The sequence below is a fragment of the Dinoponera quadriceps genome, unplaced genomic scaffold (genome assembly GCF_001313825.1).
Source record: "Dinoponera quadriceps isolate SergipeBrazil2010 unplaced genomic scaffold, ASM131382v1 scaffold113, whole genome shotgun sequence".
In the NCBI taxonomy this organism is placed as follows: Eukaryota; Metazoa; Arthropoda; class Insecta; order Hymenoptera; family Formicidae; genus Dinoponera; species Dinoponera quadriceps.
Window position 1 is genome coordinate 639,925 of NW_014554899.1, and position 16,633 is coordinate 656,557.

General features: G+C 46.2%; 2 protein-coding genes across 3 annotated transcripts; both read left to right on the forward strand.

Moving 5' to 3' along the window:
- The first annotated feature begins 2,464 nt into the window (after positions 1-2,464).
- Positions 2,465-9,263, forward strand: LOC106742468. Its single transcript, XM_014615421.1, has one exon. The coding sequence runs from the start codon at positions 4,856-4,858 to the stop codon at positions 6,593-6,595; it is 1,740 nt and encodes a 579-aa protein (XP_014470907.1). The 5' UTR covers positions 2,465-4,855; the 3' UTR covers positions 6,596-9,263.
- Positions 9,264-9,755: 492 nt separating this feature from the next.
- Positions 9,756-14,704, forward strand: LOC106742472. 2 transcript variants are annotated; one of them, XM_014615427.1, is made up of 3 exons: positions 9,756-9,837; positions 13,302-13,481; positions 13,724-14,704. In XM_014615427.1, the coding sequence occupies exons 2-3, from the start codon at positions 13,323-13,325 to the stop codon at positions 13,952-13,954; spliced, it is 390 nt and encodes a 129-aa protein (XP_014470913.1). In that variant the 5' UTR covers positions 9,756-9,837; positions 13,302-13,322; the 3' UTR covers positions 13,955-14,704. The 2 variants fall into 2 exon arrangements, with proteins under 2 accessions (XP_014470913.1, XP_014470912.1); XM_014615426.1 differs by lacking the exon at positions 9,756-9,837 and adding an exon at positions 10,252-12,421.
- The last annotated feature ends 1,929 nt before the right edge of the window (positions 14,705-16,633 follow it).

A 16,633-nucleotide genomic window follows, 5' to 3' on the forward strand; every position in this document is an offset into this window, starting at 1 on the left:
ACACACACACACACACACACACACACACACACACACACAGAATTGAGAAAGTACTACTTTCTGGCATACTTATGCAAAGTTACTTTTCCTTCGTTATATATACAAAGTATACGTTTGTGTCTTTTCTATCGCGTACAATATGTATAACAAGCTGTTTAGGAACCGTGTTGCGATTCAACAAAAAGGTATATTATTGCAATGTATGTCCTGACGTTTTATCCAAAGATATAGAAATCATAACTTCTCATGATAGACAATACCGTATTCTACGTAACGTGTTATTAATTATAAGACACTTAACACAAAAACCATAGAGACTTTAAAAACCACCGACTAATGTGCATTAGCAGTGACATAAATGTGAAATACAAGTGATTGTTTACAAGTTAATGTATCGTGAACCTTATGTATAGAACTAACCGTGCGATTCATTTCCGTGATATAAATTATATACATATACATATATACGTATATATGTATATATAAGTCCTGGTACGGACTTAATAAATTTACAAAGTTCACTATATATTCGACGCTTGTAAGTATAGACACCTTCTATATAAAAGTTTAAGTTTCTTATGATATGAGGAAAAATCAGATTAACAAGAAAGAAGGTGTGAGAGAGAGAGAGAGAGAGAGAGAGAGAGTTATAAGTATCGAGGCCGACTTGAAAATCAATTGTGAAATTTATATTGCCATTCGGAATATTGACTCCACTACTGTTTGTATTCTCTATTGATACATCTCCACTTCCTTGAAAGCACAAATTTTATAGTGAACATAAATTGAGATAAAAATGATACAATCACTAGCGAACGTGTATCTCGACCGGATTATTTTTAGCGTTATGTCCTGTGTTGATAGATCGATGTATCATAAGCACAATGTTGTCGAGTACGAGCAACAAAAGTATACAAGAGAGACAAGGAAGTCGAAGTAGGCAACACATAACAACACCGAGAGAATATTGGCGCTTGTGAACATGTGAATTATGTACACACGTCTAAGAGTTACCAATTTATCGTGCACGACAATAACATCCGTGTGTTACCGTGCACGTCAGTTCAAATTTACAGACCGTCAATTATTTACATTCTGCTTCTCACTCAAACTGGAAAATCTGTCAAGAACGTAGCGAGAAACCGAGAACGAAATATATGATTTAACGACTATTTTCTCAATGGTAGAGAACATGTGCTGTCTTTGGGAAAGTAATCTATCGGGCCAATATTCGTTATTACAAAGATAAAAATTATACCAAAGGGATCGTATGAACATTTGCTAGAACGAACTAAGTGATTAAGTTGCAAATGAGACTGCGAGGAGATATATTTGTTATGTTTTAACAGTATATGCCTGATATAATTTAAATGAACAATGGCATTAAAGCAAGTTTAATTATGATTTCTAGTCATACATATATATATATATATATATATTTACACATAGGCACACAAAGTACAGATCACTTTGTGTTCCACGAAATTTTACTTTATTACTTTATGAAAAAAAAAGTATTATTTTTAATTGTAAATCGAGTACACTATTTTAGGTATCCCATAGATTTTGAACACAGTTGAACATACGGTTTATTGAATAGTTTACCCGAAAAATAAAGAGTAAAATCCTCTCGAGAGACATTGTACCGTTGTTATGCTACAGTAGAAATTATTCGCAGACACGACACGATGTCGCTTTGGTATTATATTACTATTTACAAAAATATATAACTTATAATTTATTTTGCCGATAACTCCGACAAAATAATACACCATATTTGTGATTACGTTTACGAAAGCATATTCTCTTCTTATCTCTTTCTTGATGTGTCATACGCGGAAAAATGGTCGCAGTTCCTATAACTGAATGAAGATCAGACGAAGACTCAGAGGACAGAAGACTATATCTCTGTTATCCTACCGAGAAACTTCGTCTGAATATTTGGCCGCGTTAAAACTCGATTGAGATAACTGAGAACACAACTGATTAAGTAGAAATCTCCCGCAGAAATTTTTCTGTTTCCACAATCGAGTTTTCGTCTGGTTCCTGGGCAACAGAATATCAGTTACACGAGCAGAGTTTCTTTGCGTGTATACGTGTATACACATAATATATACTTGTAGCATAACAACCGTACAATTCTTCTAGAATGATATCCGCGATAAGAGATTGTTTCATTACGATATTGTATTAGCAAATTATATTTTCTCAATATTTTTTTAAATAGCGTACAGAGGAAATTTTCACGGCGCGATGTCACTTCATTCGAACGATTGCTATATCCATCGAGATGGATTTGATAGAATAATAAGGAAACTATGCATTATACAGTTAGACTTCAAATTGTATATAAGTAGAGAACGAAGAGAGAGAGAGAGAGAGAGAGAGAGAGAGAGAGAGAAAGAAGCATATAAAAATATTTATTGCTTAAAAATGTATGATAAAATATAGATCTTAGAGAGTAATATATATATACATACATATATATACATAAAAAAAATATTGTAATACCCGATACACAGACGTGTGCGTGCGCGACGAATGTATGTGAATATCTTGCACGAATGTGTTTATGCGCGTGTAAGTATACATTTGCCACTCCCTACGCATAGGAATTATATACATGTATACATAACAATCATTATATATACAATATAATGATTGAAACATATTATATATATGTATATATCATAGATATATACATATATATACATATATATATATATAATATGTAGTTAGAAAGCGACTGTACTGTTAGTGGATATTCGAATAACGTTGTATAGTAGATTCTGATTGCTATAATTATATTGAATGGGCCAAAGTTGTAAGAAATTGTCTTTATTTGACTAATCGATTGAGATGAGTGAAATATAATAATTTATCGAATGTCGTATATATATATATATACGATATACAGAACTTACGATGATTCGCGCTGAATTGCAAGACCACTGATTTTTTTTGGTGCAGCCGCAGTCATTTGCGTTTTTTTTGTGTGACCGAAATTATATATATTCTCAAAAATAAAAACAACGTTCTGCGAATTATTTCTTCATTATTATTATCATTATAACGATCAGTGCGTGATGAGTAATGGAGTATAATGCAGAGAAAAAGAAGTGAATGTACATTTAACATTAAGAAAGTCAATTGAATATCTTGCCTTTCGACGGACACTTTCCTCGAGAAAATATGTAATCTTTTAACTGAAATTTTGGATAAACGTGGAAATTCTACAGGATTGGTACTTTCGTTTACATAGAATAGTGGTCGAGATTATATTTACTGGCTTAAGTGCCGTGACAGCAAAGAGAAGATAAACAAATTCTAAAGACAGCAAATTATTGTATTTCATTAAGCCAAATAAGACCATAACGTATTATACAATTTACAAGATAAGTATATTCTAAATGTATGAAATAAAGTTGTATTCAAAACGAACGTCATTCCTTAAGAATCTCGAATCTTGCAAGGAGAGGTCTCTTTTTTTTATTTTTCAGCTCTTTGTAGCAACAACTGTTATATATGCTGTGTGTTGAAAATGAATATTATTGAAAATATATTATTAACTCCAGTATCAGCAAATAATGCTGAGTTTCATCTGGCTCTTTTTATTACGAATTATTACTGAAACACGTGTGAGATTTCAGTCGGACGATAACATATCGACGGTATCTACAGACTTCGATTAATACCGACTCATCGTTTTTATTAACATATATCGACTAATGATGTATCGCTAACTTGACAGATGACGCCAGATCGGCGATAAATTATCGCCTGCTAATGATTATTCCGCGGGACATCTGAGATTTTTACGACTCGGTGGCTGCTGGAAAGCGCAAAATATTGCACCTTGGATTCAGTATGTTTTTGCGCAACTGTAAACTATTATTTCATGTTACTTTATCACGAAGAGATAAGAATTGCGATCATACGGGGATGGGAAATGAAAATCTTCCGGACGATATTAATGTCGACGGCAATTTAATCGACGAAACGAGGCTCGAATTTACGGACAAATTGAAGTCGGATATATTTCTGTTATCGTCGATCTCACGATCGCCGAAATCGATTGCAGGGCGCGCCAGAGCAAAACGACCGAAAGTCGCTCCGCGACCTTTGCCGGTGCGCGAACCTTCGTGACGCTCGAACTGATCGTTCGGAAAATCAGCGGAGCGAGAATTCAGCGTCTCTCTCGGGGAAATTCTCGTGCGACGAGACGAAAAATCAAGCAAACGGAAGAAAAACGAGACCAGACGACATATTTTGCGACTCCTTCTTTCTTTCCGTCTCGCTGTATCTGAAGCGTGACGATTAGATAAGGCCTCCGGTTCATAGTGCGTCCGCGGTGCAACCTCATAAGAGACCGAGATGCCCGTGGGTCGGCCTCAGTTAAAGCTGCGTGTGCAAACCGGCAATTATTAAGCGGACGGCAGTGGATCGCTTCTACTCCCCGGACCGCTGTCGATCAACACACGACGCCGTCACCGACCACTCGTCGTCGACTGTTCATTCTCATATGTAGTGCGCCGTTCCTATTTCTCACCTCGCGTTACACCTGCTTCCGATCGAGAGATCCCGCGATAATCCATCCGATTCGCCGAGTGTTCGTCGATCGGACAGCACAGTCGCTGTGCTCTCGCAAGCGGCGGCTGGGCGAGCAAGAAGAGACACTTCTTCCTCTTCCGCCGGTTTCCTTTACCCGCGACGTTCACGCAACCACCTCGTCGGCCCTCAAGATCGAGGCATGACTCCTGGACATAAAGATTTATACAGCCCGGCTCGTGACTCGTAATACGTCGGCTGGATCGTCTCGAAGATCGCCGACAGGCGCGAGCAAGGAGAGCACAAGATGCCCGCCTGCTCCAGCGAGAACACCTCGAGATGGTCCTCCAGTCCGCCGATATCACGAAGCAACAGTGCCTCGCCGCCGTTACCGAGCTCACCGTTGTCCACGTCGCCGCGCAGAATGTCGCCGGTGGCCTTGAAGCGTTCGACCTCGTCGAACGTGTTCGCGTCGACGTCGCACGCACCTCCGATCAACCTGCTGTCACGGGCGTCGTCCGCCTCGAACATGCCGATGCCGGCGATACTGTCGCAGAGACGGCAGCAACGTCAACAACAGCCGCCTTACCACCACCAGCTGAATCACCAGCAGCAAAGGGCACCGAGCACGACGACAGATCGGGGCAGCGGCTCGCTGCTGGCTCGGCTCTTCTCCTGGTACTTCGGCCTGTTGGCCGGCCTCCTGCGGGGTGTCTTCAACGTCATCGGCTACGCCATCTGGGCGCCGGCTCTCTGGGCCTCCGCCTGGGTATACCTGTTCTGGGTGATCCTGCAGCTGTCGTTAGCCGCCCTCAAGTGGTTCCTCACGGTGCTGCACACTCCGGCGTACGAGCGGTCGCGCAACAAGCGGTGCGTGCTCATCAGCGGCGGTAGCACGGTGCAGGCGGTGCACTTGGCGCGGAACTTCTACAAGGCCGGCGCCCGCGTGGTGGTGTGCGAGCACGAGGGCCTCTTCGGCCTGGCCAGATTCTCGACCGCCTGCTCCAAGTTCTACACGATACCGCAGCCGGGTGCCCGGAACGTCGTCGAGTACATCAAGGCGCTGCGCGACATCGTGCAACGCGAGAAGGTCGCCTACTACATACCGGTGAGCGCCGCCAACACCGCGTATTACGACGCCTTGGCGAAGCCGCATCTCGAGATCATGGGCTGCGAGTGCTTCGTGCCGGACGCGAGCGAGGTCACCGCGCTGGACGACCCGTTGGAGCTGCTGCGACGCTGCCGGCTGCTCGCCCTGCCGAATCCCCAGCACTTCCTCCTGCGCTCCATGCAGGACCTGTCCGAGCTGTACGAGCAGAACGCCTTCCGCACCGGCCGCTACGTCATGCTGGCCGCTGGCCCCGCCGGGATGCGCGACCGCGCCAAGGTCCTGCTGCCGCCGACCGCGCGCGAGTTCCGCAACCAGCAGCACGAGATCAGCGAGTCCCGGCCGTGGGTGGTGATCCGCGACCCCGGCGGAGACCACTTCATCACGTGCACCACCTTGAAGGAGTCCCGCATCGTCGCGAACGTCACTTGCCGGGTGGACGAGGCGCGCGGGCTCATACCCGAGGAACGTCCGGAGGTGACGCGCTGGCTCGAGCGCTTCTTCGCCCGCTCCTTCGGCGGCAGAGTCAACGGCCACTTGAGCTTCCGCCTGGCGGTCTCGGAGCAGAATGGCGAGCTGGTGTCCATCGGCTGCCGCGTCGGCGTCAGTCTGCCCTACGTCTGCCACACCGGCGTGCATCCTCGTCTGGTCTGGAAGCCCTGCAGACACTTCTCCAGGCAGAACTCGGGCCTGCTGGCCACCCCGGACAGGCATCCGCTGCTGTCGGACGCCGTGGCGAGCGTCTTCAAGCGCTCGACCGGCGAGATGGCGACCCACCTGTTGGGCACGGTGCTGGACAAGCGAGAGGCGCTCTTCGTCTACTGGGATCCACTGCCTTACTGCGCTTATTACCACCTGCAGTTGCCCTGCAGGCGCATCGCCGCGATCATCAGGGCGCAACCTGCACAGCACAATCCGTTGCTGACGGTGGTGCAGTAAGAAAGGAAGCCGCGAGCAGGAGGGAGGGAGGGAGAGAGAGAGCGTAAACGTTGTCGCATCCATCGTCGCACGAGGGGATTCCGGATGTGTACAACTGGCTGGCAACCACTCGGCTGTTCGATAGGTGGTCGATCTGGACACCTCACGTATCGTCTCCGGGAACAATGTACGTGCCAAAGAGGTGGTGTCCGAAACCCAGGACGAGTTCGTACTTATTTTTTTCATTGTGAGTAATTGTGCGGAGAGTGTGAGAGACATTTATTTATTGGGGAGACACCTCGCTCCTCTGCCGAAGCGATCGTCGGCGAAGAGCTACGTGCGACACGAGCGAACGTAAGAGACTCTGAGACGATTTTGTCGAGCGCGTAGAGAGTGCGAGAGTAGCAGAGAAAAAGAGAACGGAAGAGAGACAGAGAGAAAGAGAGAGAGAGAGGCAGGGAGCATGTATGCATGTGTGTACGTACGCAAGTACGCTAATCCTACCTTTCCATCTTGCTAATTAAACGACACGTTAGTCGATAATCGTTAATATCACATTCATGGGAACACATCTCCCGATTCGTTTTCCAGAGGGAGGGAATAACATTCTCGACAAAGAGGAAGATCGCGGCCGCCGATGATCGCGCTCGCACGCTCGTTCGCGGCGATCTCGAATGGAACTTAAATGACAGTGAATGAAAAATAGGTGCAAAGGTCAAGTTCAGCTATATCGCGTTAAAAATACACACGGCTCTCTTCGGCGCCGTGTCACCGTCATGAGCGTTGCCGGTCCGGGGGAATGTGTCGGAGGAGCGCGACCGCGCAGATGACACGATGACGGGCGAAGGAGAAAAAAGAGCACACGTGCGAATCGCGCGCGCGCGCGCGCTATCAGTAAGCCGATTGAGCACCGAGCGCAAGCTGCGCGTGAAATATTATTATAGTATTCTCCGGCCGATCGTGCTTGCGCACTTTTGAGATAGCCGTCCCGATATAGGACGGACGCCGCGGATCCGTCGAGTATGGAAGTCGATTCCGCGACAATCAGTCGACCGAATCGAACATCTTGTCAGAGATGTAGAAGAAAGACTAAAGTAACTACTCGATCAGCCGGAATCTAAAGCCGGTATTCACAGTCAGATCTTGGGCTTAATATCGTCTTAAGTTCATCTTCGGATACTTTGCAGCCAATGAAACGAACAGCGTCTGAAGATGAACTTGAGACGGTCCTAAGTACAAAATCTGACTATGAATATCAGGCTTAAAACCCGTATCAATATTATCAATTGTTTGGAACTTGTCTCACCTGAGATACTCAGACCTGAATTTAGAGTTAGATTTGAGTTGTTTTCTTTTTTTTTTTTTTTTTTTACTTAAATCACATAATATATACGACGTTACATTTATGAGCGCAATTCGATTGGGAAACTCCCATCTGACTCTATATTCGAATCTGAATATCTCAACCGACACAGACAGTTGAACCTGCAAAAGCAGATTATGCGCACTATCTGCTGTTAATTTTGTCGGCAACTTGTTAACTGAAATACAACAAAGGCTGCTGTCTACTAGCAGAGTATGTATGACAGATTGACGGCAGAAACCGAGAAAGATCTCTGTTGTTCCGTCACCATTTAAACGTATTTAAATGGAACATCCTGCAGATCCTGCTCGGTTTTTGCCGACAATCTGCTGTCAATCTGCCGGCATACTGCTTTTACATTTTACTCACGGTCCTGTGAGGCAAGTTTCAAATAACGACTATTAAAATATTCTGTTTGCTTTCGTTTTTCTTCTTTTTTTCTTTTTGGAGAGGAGATATACGAAGCGTCTCTCGAAGAGAAGACGGTTTCGCGATGATGCTTCGAGCTGCTGTTCACTGTCGATTTCTAGATCGTGTTCCATCGATGTTCCTCTAGTGCGCCATGTGACGAAGGGGAGCAATGACCAACATGCGTCACAATTCGCGATCGTATCGTCGATCAGATCGAATTCGTTCGAAATCGCGTTGTTTGCTCCTCGTTTACGCACAGCAAACATGTATCGAATGCAGGCGAATGCATTCCGCGAGCGAGCGAGCGAACGAGTTGCTGGTTGGCTGACGGTGTTCATAATCTCCTCGCGACGCGAGATGTACGCGTGCGAGGCTGTAAATAATGTCCGTTATAGATGGAAGAATGACCCGGGGGCAACACTGGTTAACGACGGACTTTGACAGCCCGGGGTCGCCGCTTCGTGGAGAGGGAAAAAGAGAAAGAAGGGGGGAGAGAGGGAGAGAGAGAGAGAGAGAGAGCGAGCGAGCGAGCGAGTGAGTGAGAGAGAGAGAGAGACACCGGCTTCGCATTGCCGGTATTATCTGCCTTCTTTCTCCTTTTTTCACCTCTTATTTCCCTTCGACCCCTCCTCCCAGACGCATTTCACTCCCGACCGCTTCTTTCTACGAGGAGATAGATACTCCCGCCGACGTCGCCGAGAGCGATCGGCCACGTTAAATTGCAACCCTCCGATTGCTAACCGTCCATGGAACGGGTTAATTAATCTCGAGCAGAGCAGAACCGGTCGTCACGATCCTGCGTTGCGTTTTTCGCTACGTAGTAGACACGCCGAGCGAAGAGATCGGCGAGACTCTCGTGCGATCCTTTAATTTCTATTCAAATCTGGTGTAATTAAAAGAAGCATTATGTAGTTACTGACTTTGTTTTGTATTCTCCGCGCGCCTCGCATTCCAAATGATTGTAGACTTGCTCCATATTATCGATCGATCGGAAGATCGAAAACTGTAACTACGAAGAAGATAAGCCCCGACCAGACGTGTCTGGCAAAATAATCGGGCGCGCTGATCATCTTTCGACGATCGTGGGAAACGACGAATGGAAATGTCGCGACGGCAGCGGAAAACTTCGGTCTGATAAGATGCGAAAACTATTTGGCAATAGTTTTATCGCCGACGGCGCCGTCACGTAGCCACGTGACATCAAAAATTATGCTAGCTCGGATAGAACGAACCGGTACTGAGAGTTCCAGATATAAAGACGATATTAGCGGCCGCGACTCGTAACCGAAGACGAAGCGCATGAATTGAAGTTATTTCTGGACGGAAAGCATTGTCAAATAAGGAATCATTCAAAATTAACGCGAAGGACCGAGTCGTTTTCGTCTCGAGAGTGGCAGAAATTTCGCAAGCCTCGTTTCAGTAAGCTGCGTCTTCTTTACGCGACAGGCAAGATTCACGTCACATTCTACAACTGTTTCAATATTTCTACGTAAGTATAATTTTAATTGATTATAATTAATTATAATTAACATGTATAAACAAGCAACGAGAGAGGCTCGTTTGATTGTTTAACTCGCCTCTCGAGATTACATTCCTCTTCCGCCAATATATTAGTCAATATCGCAGACATATTTACGGAGGATTCTCGATAAATCCGCGCAACATCGCGATGTGACCAGTGAAGCGCGAGCGACGCGTCTTTGCTTCCTTCTTCTTGTTCTTCTCTTTTTTTTTCTCTTTCGCCAAGTCAGAGAGCCGGAGATTCGGACAACGGCGGCAATAAAGTGTGTAACGTAATCTTATCATGCGATAATATTGAAATGCAGTTCCTTGACGACGGCCGGTGAAATAAATCGATACGCCGTTTCCCTTCCCTCATTTTTTACTCTCCTTCAAGAGAAACACGCGATAAAGACGTCTATCTTTCTCATGGGCATACGCGAGCTCTCATTCACGCGGTCCGCGTCCGCCCTGCTGTCGTCTGTTTCTACTTGAAACTAGCGCCGCGCTCGCCCTATCATCGAAGGTTAACCCGTTAACGGCCGACGATTCATTTTCAGAATAAAAATTATAGGACTGAGGAATTATAAAAAAAAAAAGAATGACAGAGTAGTAATAATAATTCCGATATTAATCCGATTCCTTTAGAGAATAAAATCGATACCCGGGTAGAACAGAAAATGACAACAAAGTGACGAGAAAATAATCTAAAAGTGAGTTTTTATAATCATTTTCTCGTCATTTTAACGTCATTTTAACGTGTGATTTTTCGTTCTACCTTGGTATTGTTGGATTTATTTATTATGATTTTTCGTTAGATTCTCGTGCCGATCGATCGATCTAACTTTTGATCCATTGGGCCGAAACTTGAGGGAAAGCAAGATTGGCTCAAATCGTGGAAACGCAAACCGCAAAACCACCACGTGCACCCCCGCGTTTTACCGGGCCGCAGTCCAATTCGGGGGACACGGAGACGCGAACAGACTGTTCGCGCGAGTCCTCGCCACTTCGAAATAAAATCACGACAGTTCCGGCTTTTCCGCGGACTTGGCCGTAACGAAGCCGACGAAGTAAAAGGACCCGCTTAAAAGCCACTAACTCGGTTTGGCAGCGTGGAACGAGAAGTAAAGTCATTTCCTTAGGCAAGGCGCGCGCCGCGTGGTTCCAGGCACGGCATTGTGTGGGAACGGATTCACCTGGCTGGCATACCGATGATGGTCCGCTTACTGCCAGCCAGCCACTTACAATTTACCGTACCGTACGCCGCCGGCAATATTATTTTACGATTCAACATTATCCCCCTGTTCCGTTATTGTTCCGCGCTTTTCTCGCCGACGCGGAACCGGAGGAGAGACACTTGTTACTTGCTCGGTGGAGACGCGCGTATCGCACGCGCGCCGATTAATCCGCGTACGATAAAGCCCGAATCGAGGAGATTGTCGTGCAATCATCATTCGCAATATGTAAACCGAAAGACGCCTCGGCGTTCCACCGGCGTCGAGTCTCGCTGTTCCCGTGCGTGCTTATTGCTCGGAGATTGCTTCCGAGAGGGAATCGCTAAATTGTCGGCAACGTGGCGACGAGCAATTTGCTACGGGGGACTACACCCTCTCTCGCTCCGACTTGTCATAAACTTCTTCCCCCGTGCCTCCTCATTTCCTGCGGCGGACGTCCTGAATCACCCCCTGCGCGGCTGCATGAACTAAATCACGATCGACCGTCGAGCAACGGCAAATAATTACACTGACTTCCGAAGGGGCTTCGACATCCCAAAGTTTGAACTCGGGAGTTGCAGTTTGGAACGCAGCCAGTGGTCCAGTGAGAGAGCTTAACTTTCGGCAATTGATCAAAAACCAAGTTCTCTCATCGGCTGCATCTAAGTTTCACGGAATAAAAGTATTCACCCGTTCATCCTATCTTCGAATAGAGTTCGAAGCTTCGAATAATTCGACCTCGAATCTTCCGGACTTCGTCGTCAAATATATCGAATTATACCGAAGTTTCGAAGCTTCAAACACGCCAAATAATACTACTGCTAGTAAAGATTTTCTTTTTTTTTTTCAAACGTGCAACAGTTACGGCAACGAGTCACTTTTAAAGAGCAATTTTTCCCGCGACCCTGATAATAGTAGTGATAATAGTGAGGTCGAGACGAGCTGCACGTACGCACGCGGCTATCAGCGACAGTTGAAGCAGACGCGCTCCGGCGTACCGCTCTCACGAATTCGCGCGTCGAACGGGCGATAAGCGCTTCGTGTTTCACGCAAAAACAGAATAAATATAAACGGGAGGTGCGATACGCTACAGAAATAACATCGTCCCCGGGAGTCAGGGATGACGAGAGGTTGATTTTGCGCGTGCGATGCACGGTTAATGGTGCTCGCGTTAATATCGCTTTTCGGTATCGCGCTATTTCTGGAAAAATGCCAAAATTCGGTCAGAAACGTTTCCGAGCGATAGTGTCACGGTGATTTTCGGTGATTTCTCTGTCGGGTATTTACGCATTCAAGAAGAAGATGAAGAAGAAGAAGAAGCAATATTATGTATATCACGATCGCGACGTAAAGAGCAAAGTGAAGACGCAAAGCCAATTATACTATCGCCACACGATTTCTCGTAGTCTCCTCACCGGCCTAAGTCGATCCACCGGTCTAAACTCTCCCGAATCTATCTCTCGTCACGATCTTTTAATCCGCGGTATATTCCGCGTACGCTCTCTCTCTCTCTCTATATATATATATATAATATATATATATGTATCTTTAATATGAGTCCGCTACTGTCGGATCAGCACGTACAGATTTCGAGTTATCGAATGAGATTTCTATCACGATACGCATTACAACTGATCTATTAAACAGTCTCGGGGAAGCCGACGAGCTGTTCCCCAAGGTGGAATCGACGATTGCCCAACTCGTGGTGGAACGAACGGTGCGTTTGTGTACACGCTTTCGGCCGACCCTCGAGTTTAATCATTTCGAGCGCTCGTCACGAAATCCACGCTGCACACGTCCAATTTGGACGAGTGTGTGTTGCGTAACTCCGAGGAGGAGAAGAAGAGAAGGCCTTCCCTCGTCGATTACGGCCTCTCTTTCTCTCTCTCTCTCTCTCTCCTCGAAACAACATCGCGGGCGAGAGCGGGCGATGCACGATACCACCCGTTGTATCTAATCTCCCCCCGGAGGAACGAATGTGCAGCGAGTATGGCGAGTAAATATTGTGCCAGAAGGGGGTACTTTCGGTGTATTCGATGTATCGGCTATTGAATGCCGTTTAGTACTCGCTGCCGACCGCCTCCTTTTGACCCGCTCTCGACGATAAAGGCCAGCCTCGCGCTTCGTCGCGAGTGAGGTCGCGAGTAGATAAATCGCGAAGAGCGACCAGGCATTTCATTGTGCGTCGACATTGTCCGTTGACAGTTAGTGGACCTTCTTCTTCTTCTTTTCCTCGTAGCGACGCGTCTTGTGTGCGGGGATGCGGTTCCGGTCGCCGGTGTTGCTGCTCGCCGTCTGCATCGTCGCGACGACGGTACTCGCGGCGCAGAGGGTACAGTGGGAATGTGAACAGGATGTCGGCGATGGGTTGATCTGGCACTATGACGTCAGGAGGCCGCATCGGAGTGGTGGTTATCAAGTGAGTTGATTAGTAAGTTACCCCAATTACGTTCGAGAGATACTAATACCGTGTAAACCGCAGCTTTCTCTCTCTCTCTCTCTCTCTCTCTCTCTCTCTCTCTCTCTCTCGCTTTTGATCGCGCCGTTAAGGCTTCGTAACGTTGTACCACCGATCGTCGCACACTTCTTTCGCTCTCGACGTTATTAATCGTTAAGCTCCCAAGCACGAACGTTTTCTCTCGAACCCACCTACAATTGCAGGAGGTCGAAGCGGAGTACGGGCCGATGGACGCGAACATCACCGATATGAAAATCGACTCCTTGTCGGAGGAGGATAACGGCGCTTATTGGGTAGTGTCGGGCGGAATAGGACGCAACTACATCAAGCTGAAGTTCCGCTCCAAGAAGTCGCGAGGTCTTCACTACCGGGTTTGCCTCTACGGCCTGCGTCTGCCACCCACCTTGATGCGAGCCCCCGAGCGGCTACCTTGATGATGATGACAACCTCACCGGATCACTACCCTTTGTACCTCGCCGTGCACGAGCACCCGTTTCTTTCCACTATTAAATACGTAATAGTTGTCACTTGAAACTCGCCTGAGATACTCAGATTTTAATTCAAAGTTAGATCTGAAATTTTCTGAAGTTGATTCGTATGATATATTTGACATTACATCTGTAAACGCTATTCAATTGAAAAATTCACATCTAACTTGAAATTCAATCCTGGGTATCTCGTTTGAAACAAGTTTCAAGTAACAACTATTAATACGGGGTCTCAGACATCTGATCGTCTTCTGACATGATAGAGTGATCTCTGAAACGAATCTCAAGTGGAAGCTGTTACGTGAAGAAACGATTATATATATCTTAACGTGTTATTTGTATTCTTTATATATTAGTTGTATTCTTTATATTACCAACTTCTGATCGTCCTTAATTTTGTATCCTCGCATATGCGAATAATTGAATTCTTTTCCACATACGATGATCCATACTAACTGTAGTCCGTTGAAGAATTTATATTCTAAATTCTAATAAAGTTCGCGATTGCAATTGTTATTATGAGATATGTTTTTTCGCATAGGAAGCTTACTAGCTGCCGTAATATCGCCTGTAATAGTTACGTAAGAAAGAAACTTTTCAACACGTTTGTATATACCCAAACAGAAACGGTTGGATTAAATAACAACGCGCTTTCATGTTGACGTAAATATTATCGGTGTAATAAATTCGAGCGGAAAGCAGAAGAGAATCTCAAATAAATTCGCAATTCACGTCGTGCCTTGTTAATTTTTCCGACCGCGGACGAGGAAGCAGCGCGTCGAATCCTTCCCGCGATCGACGCTGTCGCCCGCGTAATAAATTCGTGGATTTATCGCCATTCTAATTCGGGACGTTCACCCTTCGCGTGTCCCGTCAATATAGACAGAGGAACGGAAACGCCTCGCGCAGCAGAAAGCAACGGTTCCTCCTCTGACAGAGAATTCGTCCTTCCTCATTCTGCGTCATCGACGAACGCAATAAAAGGAAACAAATATCGAACGGTATCGCACGCATATCGTGATGATCCCCACAGATTTAAGAGATTCTACATGAGAAAGCGAGAATCCCAGGTATGAAATAAATTTCTTTAAATGTCCTCTTTGAAGAAATCGACTGTGAAAAATCGGGAATCAATGATCGAGCCCTCGCGAATTCTACGATCGAAACAGTGATATTTTCGATACGACGTTTCGAAGACTCGTTTATGTGTCCCGAAGGACACATTGAAAAACTCGGCGGGCGGGGAAGGAGGAAGTTAGTTTTCGAACGCGACCGGGAGTAACCTACATCTGGAATCGAGCCGAATTCCGAAACTAAACTCACGTGACCGCGGCGATAAGCCCGGGGGGAACAGATAAAAGCGTCGGATTCCACGTGCAAAGTCGCGGAGACCCTCGAGATTGGAAAAGCATAACACGAGCGAGCCACCGCCCGATGGGGTAAGGGGTGGAGAGTAGGTACCATCCGCGGATTGCCTCCGCATCGAATCCAAATGGACGAAAGAAATATATTTTCCCTGCGTGCAGGAAATAATTACGTGGTCGAACATGCGAAGCGATATCCGCCGTTCCTTCGGGCAATTACACGAAAAGAAAGTTTGATCGGCTTTCGGCGGGCGAGCGAACGAGCGAGCGGACGAGCGGTTTCCATTTGGAAGGTGGTAGAATTTCCTGTTCGTCATTTTGTCGAGTTTGTACGGAGACAATCTCGATGTCGACTCATCCCGAACCTCGGCGAAATTGAATTCGCTCTGCGTCAAACGCGACGTCTCGAGAGGGAAAATACCCAAGCGCGATTGTTTCTTCTTTATCTGCTATTGTTTATCTTCATTATGCTATCGTCAGCACAAAATCTTGCTTACTATTGCACCGAAGATTTAATTTTTATAATTTTTTTGTTCTTATACTTTCATTAGCTCAAATCGATGCACAGCGGTAAGTCACCGTTATAATTTTGAAATTTCGGAAAAGAACCCAATTTCCCGCGGATTTCTTCGGTTTCTGTACCAAGGAAACAAAAATTCGTTTTAGAAAAATGCACGCGTGTTCGGCTAAAACCTGCTACATTTACTTTCTTCTGTAAAGAAGGGATAAAAAAAAAATCCGCGGATAAAGGTGGAAAACGGTGTTTTTCCGAAACCTTAAAGCCATAAAGTTATCGTTCGTATTTCGGCCGAAGGAAACCCGAATAAAGGCTGAAAGGAGTGTCGCGTTCTGTTCGTTTCTCCCGCTCGTTTCTTCCTTTCGCGTGTGTTGATTTGCATATTACTTCTTTATTTATTCCTATTTTCCTACGTATCCAGAATTTGAAACGTTAAATATCGCCCGGCTACTCGCGGGGGATATGTGTCGGGGCGCCCTGGTGCAAAGGCGCACCCTTCCACACGCCGTCGCGCGTGGGGACCGCGTTTAGGCGCCGCGGCGGCACGCGATCGCGGAATCAACGGCGGCAGAAGCGTCGCGACACCGGCGTCGGCGGCGCTTTAGTGGAGACCGGCCGCTCGTGGTGAACGCAACCCCAGTCGCAGCACCCCCCGTTCTCGTCGGGCTGTGCTGAGTCGAGAAGCCCTGAGGAAACCGTATCGCCGCCAGCCATCCTCCTCGTCCTTCTCCTTCATCGCCGAAG

Bases quoted from the DNA above. Each gene is read 5' to 3' on its own strand.
- LOC106742468 (XM_014615421.1), top strand. From the start codon at position 4,856: ATGCCCGCCTGCTCCAGCGAGAACACCTCGAGATGGTCCTCCAGTCCG.
- LOC106742472 (XM_014615426.1), top strand. From the start codon at position 12,365: ATGAAGAAGAAGAAGAAGCAATATTATGTATATCACGATCGCGACGTA. The intron at 12,422-13,301 runs GTGAAGACGCAA...TTTTCCTCGTAG, and splicing joins ATCGCGACGTAAAGAGCAAA to CGACGCGTCTTGTGTGCGGG. The intron at 13,482-13,723 runs GTGAGTTGATTA...CTACAATTGCAG, and splicing joins ATCGGAGTGGTGGTTATCAA to GAGGTCGAAGCGGAGTACGG.